Source organism: Pinus tabuliformis, chromosome 5_1 (genome assembly GCF_031772625.1).
Source record: "Pinus tabuliformis cultivar Carrire ecotype Pingquan chromosome 5_1, CPIR1, whole genome shotgun sequence".
NCBI classification, from domain to species: Eukaryota; Viridiplantae; Streptophyta; class Pinopsida; order Pinales; family Pinaceae; genus Pinus; species Pinus tabuliformis.
This window is the reverse complement of record NC_142305.1, coordinates 746494324-746510862: the sequence shown is the minus strand read 5'-3', so window position 1 is coordinate 746510862 and position 16539 is coordinate 746494324. Positions and strand designations below refer to the sequence as shown.

The following is a 16539-nucleotide window of genomic DNA, read 5'->3' as shown; positions in this document are numbered from 1 at the left end:
AAATAATAAATTAAAAAATAATTTATTATTAATTTAAAATTAAAAAACTCTTTATTAATTCAAAAGTGGTGATATATATATATGATGAAATTGTCCATAAACACTATGAATTACATACCATATACTAAATAGTTCATTTAATAAAAACTTTATACTTTATTATTATATTAATATTAATGATATCAATATATGAGATTCTATTTTATTATTTTTAATATTTAATTTAGAAATTGATTTCATAAAACTTTTTCCCTTTTTATATATAACTTTTCATTTTTCAAAAACTGATATTGAATATTCTATTTTATTATTTTTAATATTTAATTTAGAAATTAATTTTATAGAACTTTTTTCTTTTATATAACTTTTCATTTTTCAAAATCTGATATTGAATATTTCGCTAAAATTAATTATATTTTCAATTCTTAATATTTAATATTTATTTTTAATAATTTAAAATATATTTTTAAAAATTTAAAACTAGATATTTTTAAATTCCTCAAATTTTATTATTCAATTAATATATAATAATAATAATAATTTAATTTTAACTTTATACTTGAACATCAAACTGATATATGAAACTGATTTCTAAAAATATATATATCTACCTCTCAGCATTTGAACGTGTGAATTATTAAAAAACAAAACATTATAACTATTGAATTCAGTCACATTTTAATCAACCGCACCCAACCATAAAAATAATTACACTAACAAAGTCAAGTAATTGGAACTCAATTCTAATCATTCACACCACCAAACGAACCTTGAACATACTAATGTTAAGCTTACCATAATGTGATCACCAAAAAGCCTTATTTCCACGCTATTTCTGTATGGCCATTTTTTTTCATTTATTTATAAAATGAAACCATAGTACATAAGCACAGTCTATGTCAATTTTTTAATTAAGAAGTTTATTTTATTTCATGGGCGCTTTTTTGTGCAAGAGTTCATTGCTGGTCTGGTAGGTCTTTACCAGATAGGAATGTTTTAAACAAATGCAGTGCTCTAGCAGGTTGAGAATACGGAACCATGTGAGATGCCCCTCGCACTGTTGCAAAGGTCAGCAAGTCTCCATATACAGTTGTCCACCCAGCTACCTGTTTACCCATCATGAAAACTTAAATAGTTATCCAGGAGGAATATCCTTTTCTAATAATGAAGCTTTTTTCAAAATCCAAATAAGATTGTGCCTGTGTATTAGAATATACCTGCCCTTGATGGTACCAAGCACGATAAGGTACTCTGACAGACAGCTTTAAATCATTAGCTAAATGACGAACATTAGTCCGCGAACCCATCAATGGCACTACAGAGTCCTGATCTCCACTGCAAGGTGGAAGAACAAGCATGTCAATGTAACATATTGAAGCTGTAAATTATATCAATACAATCTGCAATATGTTATAAATAGGACTCAATGTAACATATTGAAGCTGTAAATGATATCAATAATACAATCTGCAATATGTTTATAAATAGGACTGAAATTTCTGCAATGGGCCGTAATTGCTATGTATGCATTATGCTTGTAATGATATTTCATTAACTTGTATTTCAATTATTATGTTTTTCCTACAGTTAATATGTTTCTCATATAGGAATGTGTAAATTTATCTTAATTTCAGATTTATGGATTTATCAAGTATCAAGAACAGTCTTAACATGTAACTTTTTTTTCATTTAATTCAATGTCACGTATTAATCTTTTTATATTAAATTTCACTTACTAATATTTTAGTTACAGTGTTTCCCTTTTATACCAGCATAAAAACATCTTAAACCCAGATTTATCAAGCACTAAGAGGGATCAAATTTGTTCCATCTTTATCACAACAAATGTGATCTATGTCCAAGTTTTGAAATGTCCAAAGTTTTGAGTGGACACTCCACCCATAATTAGGGACAAAAAAAGGTAAATTGTTCCTGATGTTTGGTGGAGTGTCCACTATTGTTCAACATTTCAAAACTTAGACACAATTTACTTCCAAGAAAAACTGTAATAGCATTATGACAAATTGTGAAAATCTACACATTTATAGGGATCAAATTTTTAAAGGTGTCAGTTTTCTATCATTTAAATCCATCTCATGTATTATTTCCTTCCTATTGAATGATAAAAAACTTACACTTTAAGAAATTTGATCTCTTTCAATGCTTAATAAATCTAGTGTAAAATCCCCAAGTTGGACGTGGCATATAAGCATGTACAATTGCGCTAACACAACATCATTTTTGTGAAACACATGATTTTTGAATAAGGCAATGGCAAAGTTGTCATCATAGAAAATAGGAGTTGATTCTTTTTAAACATGTGAAAGATCATTCAATAGTCTTCTCAGCGATACTGCTTGACAAGCTGCGGAAGTTGCAGCCACATACTCTGCCTCTGCAGAAAGTATTGAAACAATGGGTTATTTCTTGAACACCCATGAGATCAGATTTGTTCCCAAGTGAAAAGTGTACCCTGATGTGTTTTTCTGATCATCTAAATTGTCTGCATAGTTGCTATATGTGTAGCCTGAGAGTAAACCATCTATAGAATTCTTGTAGAATAAGCCATAGTTTAGTGTCCCTGCAACATATCTTAAAATTATTTTTGCAACTTTCCAGTGGAAATCCTTGGTGATTCCATAAATATGGAAACAAAACTAGCTACAAACATGATGTCTAGTCTAGTTGTAGTGAGATACAAGAGACTACAAAAAGTAGAATCAATTGATGGTCCTTCATTTTGTTTGCTCAGCGTGGTGCTTAGAGCAATCAGAGTGTCAGCTACTCTGCGACTAATCATTTTAAACTTGTGCAGGATGTCAATGGCATATTTTTGTTGACAGACAAAAATATCGTTTGTGGGTGTTGGATTTCAATTCCCAATAAATACTTTATAAGGACAAAATCAGTCATGTCAAATTCTGTTTGCATGGAAGCTTTAAATTCTTCTAACATAAAGGCAAACAATAAGAATTTTACCTTCATTATTTGTTTTTGCATAAAGAGTTGGCTCATGGTTGCTTCTGTGGAATCCACTATTGATGAGGTAAGAGTTAATTCAAATGTACCAACCATAAAAGACTTTCTTCAACTTATATACTTTATGTTCTTGCCCTAGAACTTCAAAACTAGGTCATTGATCCACATAAACCTCTTCTTCCAATATGCCATTTTAAAAAAGCAGATTTAACATCTAGTTGAAAAACTTGTCGTTTATTTTGAGTTGCAGAGGCCAAAATAGTTCTAATTGTATCTAACCTTGCTACCGGAGCAAAGATTTCGCCGTAGTCTATACCAAGTTGTTGAGAAAATCCTTTGGCAACCAACCTTGTCTTATGTCTCTCAATTTTGTCTTTATTCATTCAATTTGGTCTTGTAGACCCACTTGAAACCAATGTTGATTTTGTCCTTTCAGAAACCAATGTTGATTTTGTCCTTTCAAAGATCAATCAGTTCCCAAGTTTTCATTTTTTCTATGGCTGTGATTTCATGATTCATTGCATCAAACCCAATGTTCCCCTTTTACTACCTCTTCAAAGAGGGTTGGATGACAGGAAAAAAAACCAAAAAGATTTTACTGCTCAAGATCATGTTCTTGCTCATATATATCCCCGATGCATCTGGTTTTCTGATTATCTTCTGAAGATAAAGATTCACTGCAGGAAGAAGTACCATTTTCAGAGTGTTGTGGCTCTTCTTGTACCTGTAATCTCCACAGCTTTCGTGGATGAATATGTTGATCTAAAAGTTCATCTATTTTCTCACACCAAAAAAAGAAATCAAAGAACTTAACATCTCTACTTAACAAAAATTTCTTGGTGAGCAAATTGTAGAGTTTGTAGGCTTTTGATTGTTCATTGTAGCCTACAAAGATGCATTTTTCACTTCTATCGTCAAGTTTCTTTTGCAGCTTCTCTGGACCATGTGCAAATGCCACAGAACCAAATATTTGAAAGTGAGAAACATTCACTTTCTTACCATCCCAATCAGTATCTTTAATACTGATTGTCGAAGATCTATTGAAAAAATATACTGCAGTAGAAACAACTTCATCTCAATACACATAGGACAACTCCTTTGCGTGAAGCATGCATCTTGCCATATTCATGATTGATTGGTTTTTTCTTTCTGCTACTCCATTATGTTGTGGAGTGTATTTGGTTGTTTTTTCATAATAATGTCTTGTTGTCGACAAAATGATGTGAAATCATTGGAATTGTATTCTCCTCCTCTGTCTAACCTGAGTACTTTCAAAAACTTGCCACTTTTCTTTTCTGCTTCTGCTTTGAACTCTTTGAGCTTTGAGAAATTATCAGAGTTATTTTTAATAAAATAAATCCATATTTTCTTGCTATATTAATTAATAAAGGTCAAAAAATAAAAGTTGCTACCAACTGATTGTGTTTGCATTGATCCACAAATATTTGTGTGGACTAGTTCTAAGGGTTGTTTTTCTCTACTGGAAGATGTGGGAAAGATGTCTCTTTATACTTTCCAAGAATACAAATTTCACATTGACAATATTGTTCATTCACAACAGGGAGACCAGTGACCATAGGAATTTTTTGAAAAAGACTAAGACTCTTAAGGGAATATGACCATACGTAGAGTGCTATAACTGTGGCTCATCTATCTTTGAAACATTGTGTGAAACTAACTGTGACAGATTTGTACTACTAGGAGTCAAGGGAAACATCTATTCTTGGTTTTTTCTACCTTGGCTATAAGTATTCTACCTTCAGAAATACAAATTTATCACATTCACTTGCACACAATGTTCCAAAGATAGATGAATCACAATTACAACACTCTAGGTATGGTCATATTCCCTTCAAGAATCTTAGTCTTTTTCAAAAACATTCTATGGTCACTGGTCTCCCTGTGGTGAATGAACAAGATTGTCAATGTGAAATTTGTAGTATTGGAAAGCATAAAACTTAGACAGTTTTCCCATATCTTCCAGTAGAGCAGAAGAACCCTTAGAACTAATCCACAGAAATGTTTGTGGACCAATGCAAAAACAATTGATTGGTGGCAATTTTTATTTTTTGACCTTTATTGATGACTATAGCAGGAAAATACAAATTTATTTTCTTAAAAATAAGTTTGATACTTTCTTAAAGTTCAAAGCTTTCAAAACATAAACATAAAAACAAAGTGGCAAGATTTTGAAAGTATTTAGGTCAGAGAGAGGAGGAGAATACAATTCCAATGATTTCACAACATTTTGTCGAGGAAGGCATCATTATGCAAAACACTACCAAATACACTCCACAACAAATGGACTAGCAGAAAGAAAAAGCCAATCAATCATGAATATGGCAAGATGCATGCTTCGCGCAAAGGAGTTGTCCAATGAGCATTGGGTTGAAATTGTTGCTACTGTAATATATATTCTCTACAAATCTTTGACAACCAGTGTTAAAGATACAATGTCTCAAGAGGCTTGGGGTGGTAAGAAGGTGAATGTCTCTCATTTTCGAATATTTGGTTGTGTAGCATTGCACATGTTCCAGAGAAGCAAAAGAAATTTGATGAAATAATTGAAAAATGCATCTTTGTAGGCTACAGTGAACAGTAAAAGAAGCCTACTTTCTCTACAATCCACTCACCAAAAAATTTATGTTCAACAAAGATATTAAGTTCCTTACAATCAAATCATGGTGTGAGAAAATTGATGAACCTTCAAATCAACACGTTCATCCACCAAAGCTGCTAGATTGTAGGTACAAGAAGAGCCACAACACTATGGAAATGGTACTTCTTCCAACAATGAATCTTCATCTTCATAAGATAATTAGAAAACCAAAAGCATCAAGGATATATATGAGCAAGAACATGATCTTGAGCAACAAAATCTTTTTGCTTTTCTTTCCTATCAACCAACCCACTTTGAAGAGGCAGTAAAAGAGGAACTCTGGGTTGATGCAATGAATCAAAAAATCACAGCCATAGAGAAGAATGAAACTTGGGAACTGGTTGATCTCCCAAAAGACAAAACCAACATTGGTGTCAAGTGGGTCTACAAGACCAAATTGAATGAAAAAGGAAAAATCGAGAAACATAAGGCAAGGTTGGTTGCCAAAGGATTCTCTCAACAACTTGGCATAGACTACCGCGAAACCTTTGCTCCAATAGCAAGGATAGATACAGTCAAAACTATTTTGGCCAATGCAGCTCAAAATAAATGGTAAGTTTTTCAACTGAATGCCAAATTTGCTTTTTAAAATGGCATATTTGAAGAAGAGGTTTATGTGGATCAGCCACCTGGTTTTGAAGTTCCAAGACAAGAACATAAAGTGTATAAGTTGAAGAAAGCCTTATATGGCTTGAAACAATCTCCCCGAGCTTGGTACAGTGAAATTGACTCTTACCTCATCAATAGTGGATTCCACAAAAGCAGCCATGATTCAACTCTTCATACAAGAACAAATAATGAAGGTAAACTTCTCATTCTTTGCCTTTACGTTGATGATTTGCTCTATACAGGTAATCTGTTAGAAGAATTTAAAGTTGCCATGCAAATAGAATTTGACATGATTGATTTTGGCCTCATGAAGTATTTCTTGGGAATTGAAATTCAACAATCTGCAAATGGTATTTTTGTCTATCAACAAAAGTATGTCACTGGCATCCTGCACAAGTTTAGAATGATCAGTTGGTTTGCAGTTGAAACTCCAATTGCTCTAGGCGTCAAGCTGAGCAAACAAGATGGACCATTAGTTGATTCTACTTCGTATAAAAGTCTAGTTGGTAGTCTCTTGTATCTCACTACAACTAGAGCAGACATCATGTTTGCAGCTAGTTTTGTTTTCATATTTATGGAATCACCTAAGGATTTCCACTAGAAAGTTGCAAAAAGAATTTTAAGATATGTTGTAAGGACACTAAACTATGGCTTATTTTACAAGAATTCTGAAAATTGTTTTCTCAAGCTACACAAATAGTGACTATGTAGGCAACTTAGATGATCGAAAAAACACATCAAGATATACTTTTCACTTGGGAACAAATCTAATATCATGGGTGTCCAAGAAACAACCCATTGTTTCAATATCTTCTGCAGAGGCAAAGTATGTAGCTACAACTTCTGCAACTTGTCAAGCAATATGGTTGAGAAGACTATTTAATGATCTTTCACATGTTCAAAAGGAGCCAACTCCTATTTTTTGTGACGGCTCCGCCATTACCTTATCCAAAAATCATGTGTTTCACAAAAAGAGAAAACATATTGACACACACTTTCACTTCATTCAAGAGCTTGTCAATAATGGAGATATATTTCTTGATTTATATGGATCACAAGATCAACTTGTAGACATTTTTACAAAACCATTGGAAAAAACTCTGTGAATTTTAGAGAGAAAACTTGGGTGTTGTAAGTGCCAATAATTGTAACTGTTGAGATTAGTAGGAGGTGTTGAGAGCAATAATCTCCCTATCTCATCTTTGTCTACTAGGTGTCATAGTTAGTTTCAGTTCAGTTCAATGAGTTGAGTACTAGTTCAGTGAAGTTCAGTTATTTATTACTGCATGTTCCTTTGTCTCCAGTGTAATCTATTTAGTTGTTATTGAATATTTTGAAGAGCTAGTTTACTCCACTTCTTGTCTTTGTTTTTGCTTCTCAATTCTGATCAATGTTGAGAGCAATAATCTCCCTGACTCATCTTTGTCTGCAAGGTGTCATAGTCAATTTAAGTTGAGTTCAGTTATTTATTGTTGCATGTTCCTTTGTCTCCTATGTAATCTATTTAGTTGTTACTGAATATTTTGAAGAGCTAGTTTGCTTCACTTCTATTTTGAGTTTATTCTTGTCTCATATTTCGCTTCTCAGTTCTTATCATGGTATCAAAGCGAGAGGTTGCATAAGGATTCTTGAGAGGAGCATTTGAAATTTGTGTGCTCTTAGAGAGAGCGCAGAGAACGAGATCTCGAGGATGAGAGCGAAGTGGCAGCGTTCAGTTATTTATTGTTGCATGTTCCTTTGTCTCCTATGTAATCTATTTAGTTGTTATGAATATTTTGAAGAGCTAGTTTGCTTCACTTCTATTTTGAGTTTATTCGTGTCTCATATTTCGCTTCTCAATTCTTATCATGGTATCAAAGCACGAGGTTGCATAAGGATTCTTGAGAGGAGCATTTGAAATTTGTGTGCTCTTAGAGAGAGCGCAGAGAATGAGAGCTCGAGGATGAGAGCGAAGTGGCAGCCCAGGAGAAGGAAAAGTCATGCTCCAAGAAAATACTCCAAGAAAAATCTAGTTGCAATTTATTTTTTTTAAACCATCAGAGGTGACCATCGCAGCCTAGCAGACAAAGACAATGTGTCTATATCCATGATCATCGCACCTCAGAAGGCAGAGAAGGTGCAATTGTTTGTTGCTAAGTTACCACACACAAAAAATTCAGAGAAAGCATAGGTCTCTCGAGAGATAAATGCATCGGCCTCCCATTACAAAAAAAAGAAAGCACAAAAATTCAAATTCATAAGGTATTTACGCATGTTCCTTCTTGATCTTTCCTAAAGAGATGTGGTTATGAGACAATTACGCATGTGCTTATGAGAGCACGGCAATTTATTCATTTTACAAGTCAAGTTCATAAGGTGAAAAGTCATTTAATGGTATGATTTCGTTTTTAAAAGGGAAAAAGTATATTTGAGTGGATCTATTATATTCATTGTAGTGAAAAGTAAATTTGAGTGGTGTATTTGGGTGGATCTATTATGTTCATCATATTCATGAACCTATTCTTTATTTAAGTGAAAGTGAAAAGTCATTGGTTAAGGGATTTTTTTTTTCAAGTAAAGGTCAATTTATTTCGGATTCTTGGAATTATAGAAAAGAAAGGAAATCTTCCATACACTGATAAATGATGGTTTCCTCGAGTGCTTTTCCACAAACATTGATTTTGCTTGGCAAAAATTATGAATTTTGGTCTTTACAGATGAAGATGTATTTGCAAGCTCAAGATAATAATTTGGCAACTCAAGGACAAATTCACTCCTGTGGACAACCTTCCTCACCTAGAGAAGACCCTTTTTGACCTTGGAAGGATTTAATTTGGTCAAGAAAAAATATATTTTTAATGTGAAAACCCACATGTGCACAAAAATTCAGGTCGGCCTAAAAGTTAAATTGGGTCTCCTCCAATGCATATAAATAGACCTATTGTCACATCACTTTGGAGCATCACATCACAAGCATATTCTTCTCTCTCCTCTTTGGATTGGTTCGTATAGGTCTGCAATCAAGGAAGCCAAGTTCACACATGCAAAGGGAAAGAGGCAATTCTGAAATTGTGTTGACTTTTCATTTCAGTGATCATTGACCATGTTTGACTTGGAGTTTTGACTTGCATAATTTTGATTTTTGGAGGCCGAATTTTTTTGTGGAGGAGCCAAGATTTTTTTTGGCACTTTTGACTATTGTTGACCATTGACTTTGACCTTTGAAATCTAAAGTTGACCGTAGGGTTCTTCTCTCTCCTTTCATTGAGTTTGACTAAGTTGTTTGGGATTGTTTTGACTGAAGTTTGACCAACAAGGAAGGTCGAGTATTTTGACCTTTGTTTGAGCTGTTGGAGCTTGTTTGACTGTTGACTTGAGGACTGGTTAGGGCATCTTTCACTACTGTTGACTATGGCAAAATTGCAAAATTTGACTTGTTGACCAAATTTGACTTTGAGGCTCATTTATTGGATATTGGTTGGTTGATCTCCTGGATAGTCAAAGAATTGACTTTGACTCTTTTGTTGATGAATTAAATCATTGTATCTCTCTGTTGAACATTTGGTGACAATCAAATAGAAAGAGAATTTGAAAGGGTTTCCCCCCTTGTGGGGTTTTTCCCTTCACTTTGTCCAAATATTGTCTTTCGTTATTGCTCTTGATTGTCTTCTACTGTGCATTGCATTTATTGTTCTATCTATAATTTCTATTTGTCATTGGAAGATTAAATTTGATTGCTAATTGAAGAAAAGATTGGGCTAAGTGATTATAATAGCATAGAACAGTGGAAAATTAACACACAAGATTGCTGGGATATAGTGCAAAACGGCTATGTAGAGCCGAACCACGAAGCATTAGTAGCCATGAACAATAATCAGAGAAATGCAACTGCCAAACAGAGAAAGGAGCACTGAGCCAAGTGTTGGATCTAGAATTCATTTGATGACTCTATCTTCGACAAAATAACATGTGCAACAATAGAAAAAATGGCTTGGGATATTCTCAGCACTACATATCAAGGTAATGATACAGTTAAGACTATTAAATTGCATACATTGAGAACTCACTTTGAAACCCTGAAATTGGTTGACACTCAGAATGTGGATGAGTTCATGATTGGAGTCATGGGCATTGTCAATCAAATCAAGCTTATTGGTGGAACAATTGCAAATCATAAGATTGTTGAAAAAGTCCTCCAAAACCTGTCGAAGAAATTTGAAATGGTTGTAACAACCATTCTGGAGTTTAAAGTTCTTAACAAATTGTCAATAAATCATTTGATTAGATCGCTTTTGTCACATGAAACACAACTTAACTTGGAAGAAGGATCCGTGGAACAAGATTTCAAGGCACAAGTCTCTCTCGACAGAGGCACAAGCAGAGGATCTAAAAGTAGAAGCAAGTGATGCAAAGGCAGAGGTAGAGGCAGAGGCAGATCTATAGAACATCATCATGCAATTGAAAGATTCACACCAGAACTACCAGAACAGTCGAGATCCTCACATAACCAAACACAAAGAAGCAGAAAATGGAGCAACAAATCTAATGTCCAGTGTTATTACTACAAGAAATTTGGACACTATGAACATGAATGTCGAAAGAAATAGTCAGATCAATACAGAGGCAGTGCCCATATCTCCAACAATGAAGGAGAATCCTTTGAAGCCATGTTTCTGAAGCCAATTACAGCGAAGACCTTTGGTTGTTGGAAAAAGGCTACAACAACCATATGACAAGTAACAAAAATTTGATTTCCTGCACTGATGCTTCTATCACATCTGAAATTACTCTTGGTGACCATTCTCGTATAAAAGGTAGAGGGAAAGGTATGTGCATGTTCTTACTAAACAAAATCAGCAGAAAAATATACATGATGTTTATTATGTTCCACACCTGAAGCATAATCGCATTAGTGTAGGTTAATTGATGGAACATGACTATGATGTAATATTTCAAGGGACAACTTGTTATATTTATGAAAAACCTCCCAATAGAAGACTTATAGCCAAGGTAGAAAAAACCAAGAATAGAATGTTTCCCTTGACTCTCAGAAGTACAAATTTGTCACAGTCATTTCCACACAATGTTTCAAGGATAGATGAGTCATAGTTATGGCACTCTAGGTATGGTCATATTCCCTTCAAGAGTCTCAGTGTTCTTCAAAAACATTTTATGGTCACTGGTCGCCCTGTTGTGAATGAACAAGATCGTCAATGTAAAATTTGTGTTCTTAGAAAGCATAAAGAGACAACATTCCCACATCCTCCAGTAGAGCAAAAGAACCCTTAGAACTAATCCACATATATATTTGTGGACCAATGCAAACACAATTGTTTGGTGTCATTTTTTATTTTCTGGCGATTGTTAATGACTATAGCAGGAAATATGGATTTATTTTCTTAAAAATAAGTCTAATACTTTCTCAAAATTTAAAGACTTAAAAGCAGAAGAAAAAAGCGAAGTGACAAGCTTTTGAAAGTACTCAGACCAAACAGAGGAGGAGAATACAATTCCAACGATTTCACAGCATTTTGTCGACAAGGCATCATTATGCAAAACACAATAAAATACACTCCACAGCATAATGGTGTAGCAGAAAGAAAAAACCAATCAATCATGAATATGGCAAGATGCATGCTTCACGCAAAGGAGTTGTCCAATGAGTATTGGGTTGAAGTTGTTGCTACTGCAATATATATTCTCAATAGATCTCCGACAACCAATGTTAAAGATACAGTACCTCAAGAGGTTTGGGATGATAAGAAGGTGAATGTCTCTCACTTTCAAATATTTGGTTGTGTAGCATTTGCACATGTTCCAGAGAAGCTGCAAAATAAACTTGACAACAGAAGTGAAAAATGCATCTTTGTAGGCTATAGTGAACAGTCAAAAGCCTACAAACTCTATAATCTGCTCACCAAGAAATTTTTGTTAAGTAGAGATGTTAAGTTCTTTGAAAACAAATCTTGGTGTGAGCAAATTGATGAACCTTCAGATCAGCATGTTCATCCACCAAAGTTGCCAAGATTGCAGCTACAAGAAGAGCCACAACACTCTGAAAATGCTACTTCTTCCAGCAATGAATCTTCATCTTCAAAAGATAATCAGAAAACCAAAAGCATCAGGGATATATATGAGAAAGAACGCGATCTTGAGCAACAAAATCTTTTTGCTTTTCTTTCTTGTTGGCCAACCCATTTTGAAGAGGCAGTAAGAGATGAAAATTGGGTTGATACAATGAATCATGAAATCACAACGATAGAGAAGAATAAACCTTGTGAACTGGTTGATCTCCCAAAAGACAAAACCAACATTGATGTCAAGTGGGTCTACAAGACCAAATTGAATGAAAAAGGTGAAATCAAGAAACATAAGCCAAGGTTGGTTTCCAAATGATTCTCTCAATAGCTTGGCATAGACTACATCGAAACCTTTGCTCCAATAGCAAGGTTAGATAAAGTCGGAACTATTTTGGCCACTACAGCTCAAAATAAACGGCATGTTTTCCAACTGGATGTCAAAAATGTTTTTTTAAATGGCATATTGGAAGACGAGGTTTATGTGGATCAGCCACCTGGCTTTGAAGTTCCAGGCCAAGAACATAAAGTATACAAGTTGATGAAAGCCTTATATGGCTTGAAACAAGCTCCCTGAGCTTGGTATAGTCAAATTGAATCTTACCTCATCAATAGTGGATTCCGCAAAAGCAGCCATGAGCCAACTCTTTATACAAAAACAGATAATGAAGGTAAAATTCTCATTGTTTGCCTTTATGTTGATGATTTTCTCTATACAAGTAATATGATGTTAGAAGAATTTAAAGTTGCCATGCAAATAGAATTTGACATGATTGATATTGGCCTCACGAAATATTTCTTGGGAATTTAAATTTAGCAATTTGTGAATGGTGTTTTTGTCTGTCAATAAAAGTATGCCATTGACATCTTGCACAAGTTTAGAATGATCGGCTAGTTAGCAGTTGACACTTCAATTGCTCTATGCACCAAGCTGAGCAAACAAGACGAAGGACCATAAGTTGATTCTACTTTGTATAAAAGTCTAGTTGGTAGTCTCTTGTATCTCACTACAACTAGACCAGACATCATGTTTGCAGCTAGTTTTGTTTCTAGATTTATGGAATCACCTAAGGATTCCCATTGGATATGTTGCAAGGTCACTATACTATCGCTTATTCTACAAAAATCTTGAAGATTGCTCACTCTCAGGCTACACAGATAGCGACTATGCAAGGAACTTAGATTATCAGAAAAAGCACATTGGGATACACTTTTCACTTAGGAACAAATATGATCTCATGGACATCAATTTTTCTCAATTAATTGTTGTTAATTAATCAATTTTCCTAAGTTGGACTTAAGCATTTTGTAATTATTGATCAATTAACTTAATTGAGTGGTCTATAGGTATTTTATTCTGAAACCTTTTCTAGGTTTTGGAGATCTCATCTTTTTTAGCCTCTCTAACACAAATCGAGACTAGAACTCCTATCTGACACTGCCAAAAACTAACACTCCCTCTTAGCGAGGAAGTTGTTCTTCCTTCTCCACTACTCCTATACCCATCATCTTGATGAATATCCTGTAGTTTGTAGTTGGACCACCTCACGTTGCTGATGTCTGACAATTTTGACACAACTAGCTCTCACTATCCATCAACACTGTGCATACTTTGATTCATCTTCTAACCCTATTGTTGAATCATCCTGCATCTACGTTGCGGCTGACACTGCTTTGTGCCTCCCTGCACTATTGTCAACACTACCTGCATTGTATTTGATCTCATGTTGTTGTTGTTGTTGTTGTTGTTGTTGCAACTACTACAACTGAGAACTGATGTACAGATCCACTGTATCCCTGTATAAGCTTTGTAACTATCTCCTAAGTCTCTGACTACCACTAATCTATGCACTGTCTCTCAAGATCTGAATACACCCACTGACACTAATCCTCTTGCTACTAAAAAGGGTTCCCCACTATACCCATATGTTCTCTGAAATGGATGAACTTAGTTCTCCCTGGAGCTTTCGTGAGTATACCTACAACTTTTTGTTCTACGGGAACATTATGTAGCTATACTACACCGCGCTATACACAATCTTTGATGAAGTGGCACCAAATGTCTATGTGTTTCGACCTATCATTAAACACTGGATTTTCAGAGAGCCTAGTGCAACTTTGATTATCACAGTAGATACTGCTCAGCTCCAACTTTTGACTGAACAAGTTTACTAGCAGCATCCGAAGCCATATAGCTTCACATGTGGTCATGCTAGCTGTCATGTGCTTTGCTTCTACAGAGCTCAATGCCATGGAATTTTGCTTCTTGCTACACCAGGATACAACCCCTGATCCAACGTTGAAACAACACCCAAATATGCTCTTCTAATCCACTAAATTGCCTGCCCAATCCACACTTGTGAACCCACATACTTTGACACCAACACCTCGAGTATACCTCAATCCATACTCGATTGTGCCACGTAAATACCTCAATATATGCCTCACTGTTGTTCAATGCACTCTCTTAGGTTCCACCATAAACTAACTAAGAGTATTAACCACGAAGCAAATATCTGGCCTAGTGTTGACCAAATACATGAGGGAATCGATAAGTTATCTATATAAGGTTGGGTCAACGTCCTTGTCCTCTAATGCATCGATCTTCCTCCAGTTCGTAATCATGGGCATAGACATAGGTCTACAATTCTGCATCCTGAACCTCTTCAGAACCTCTGTAGTATATCTTCCTTGACCACGGAAAATCTCCCAATCTTTTTGCCATATTTCCAAGCCTAGGAAATAATGCATCAGCCCCAAATCCCATGTCAAACTTTGTTACCAAGTTTCTCTTTCAGTCCTCGATGAGCCCTGATAACCCTGTTAGAAAGAGGTCAACTACATACAATACTAGGATGAGTGGCCCACCCTCTACCATCAGATAGTAAAGGTTGGGATCTGCATCACTTTTGATGAATCCCATTTTTTGCAAGTAGTTATCAATCCCATGTCCTGGGAGCCTATTTGAGCCCATATTGTGCTTTCATCAGTTTGCACACATGTGTGCCCCTCTCGTGTATCTCGAAGCCCTCTAATTGTCCAATATATACCTCTTCCTCTATCACCCCATTCAAGAAAGTTGTCTTGACATCCATCTAGTGAATCTGCCATCCTATCTATGCTATAGAAACATAATTGTCTACATAGAAGTGCATCTGGCAACTAGGGCGAAGGTCTCTTCATAATCTATGCCTTCCTTTCGTGCATACCCCTTTGCCACGAACCTAGCCTTGTACTTCTCCACGCTGCCATCTACAACATAATTGATCTTGTAGATCCATCAAGAGCCCACAACTGACTTATCCACAGATCTCGACACTACCTCCCAAACATCGTTTGTCATCATAGAGCTATACTCCTCCACCATGGCATCTACTCACACCTAATGTTGTACAGTTGACTGATAGCTGGAAGGTTCAACAACCTGTGCCACCAATGTCTGGTACCTATCTAGTTGTTTGTGTTCTCTCCTATTCATCCTACAAACTCTTATGAACTCCTATACATCCCTCAGGATTAGACAAAGTTCCCTGTTGGTTCGTCCACTAGTGGCGAGAGGGCCAACTAGTTCCTCATCCTGCCTTTGTTACTTCGTCAGCTGCAAACTCACAAGATCTCTTGCACCTAAGGTCGTGCTCGTACTTGTAATTGTACTAGTTCCTTGTGACTGTCCTTGTGGTTGTCCTTGCTACTGGACTAATGGAGCTTTTTCTAGCCCATTCTAATCACTTGTTGGCAACTGGCAAGATTACTTGAAGGCTCTATCCTCCATGAACTTTACGTCCCGTCTCACGATAATCTACCTATTGTTAGGAATGTAGATCATGTATGCCTTTAAGGTCTCACTATACCCAACGAAGAACCCTTTCTCTGCAGTCTAATCCAACTTAGTGCGCTTCTCATCTGGCATGTAGCAGTAAGTTATGCTACCAAAGATCCTAAAGTGACTGATTTTTGGCTTCTTCCCTGAGAAGACTTCTTCTGGTGTTATCTTCCCCAACACCCTGTGAGGAACCCTGGTTTGTATATACATGGCTGTGTTACATGCCTTTGCCCATAGAAACTTGGGCAGGTCTTGGTCATATAACATTGCCTTTGCAACCCCAACTATAGACCTATTCTTCCACTTTGTTACCCCATTCTCTTGTGGATTATATGGAGTTGTCCACTCCCTCCTGATGCCTTCCTTCGCACAAAAGCCCGTGAAGTCACTATCTGTGTACTCTCCTCCGTTAT

The 16539-nt window shown here is 35.6% G+C and overlaps 1 protein-coding gene across 2 annotated transcripts in view; it reads right to left on the bottom strand.

Annotated features, from left to right (window-relative positions):
* Positions 1-708: 708 nt before the first annotated feature.
* LOC149167099 (serine carboxypeptidase-like 42) overlaps positions 709-16539 on the bottom strand; it is a 163534-nt gene continuing 147703 nt past the window's right edge. For both annotated transcript variants that reach the window (XM_089432868.1, XM_089432867.1), the window contains exons 9-10: positions 1218-1335; positions 709-1106 (exon numbers count right to left, since the gene is read on the bottom strand). In XM_089432868.1, coding sequence (XP_089288994.1) covers positions 957-1106; positions 1218-1335 — 268 coding nt within the window. In that variant the 3' untranslated portion in view covers positions 709-956. The remainder of the gene's footprint in view (positions 1107-1217; positions 1336-16539) is intronic.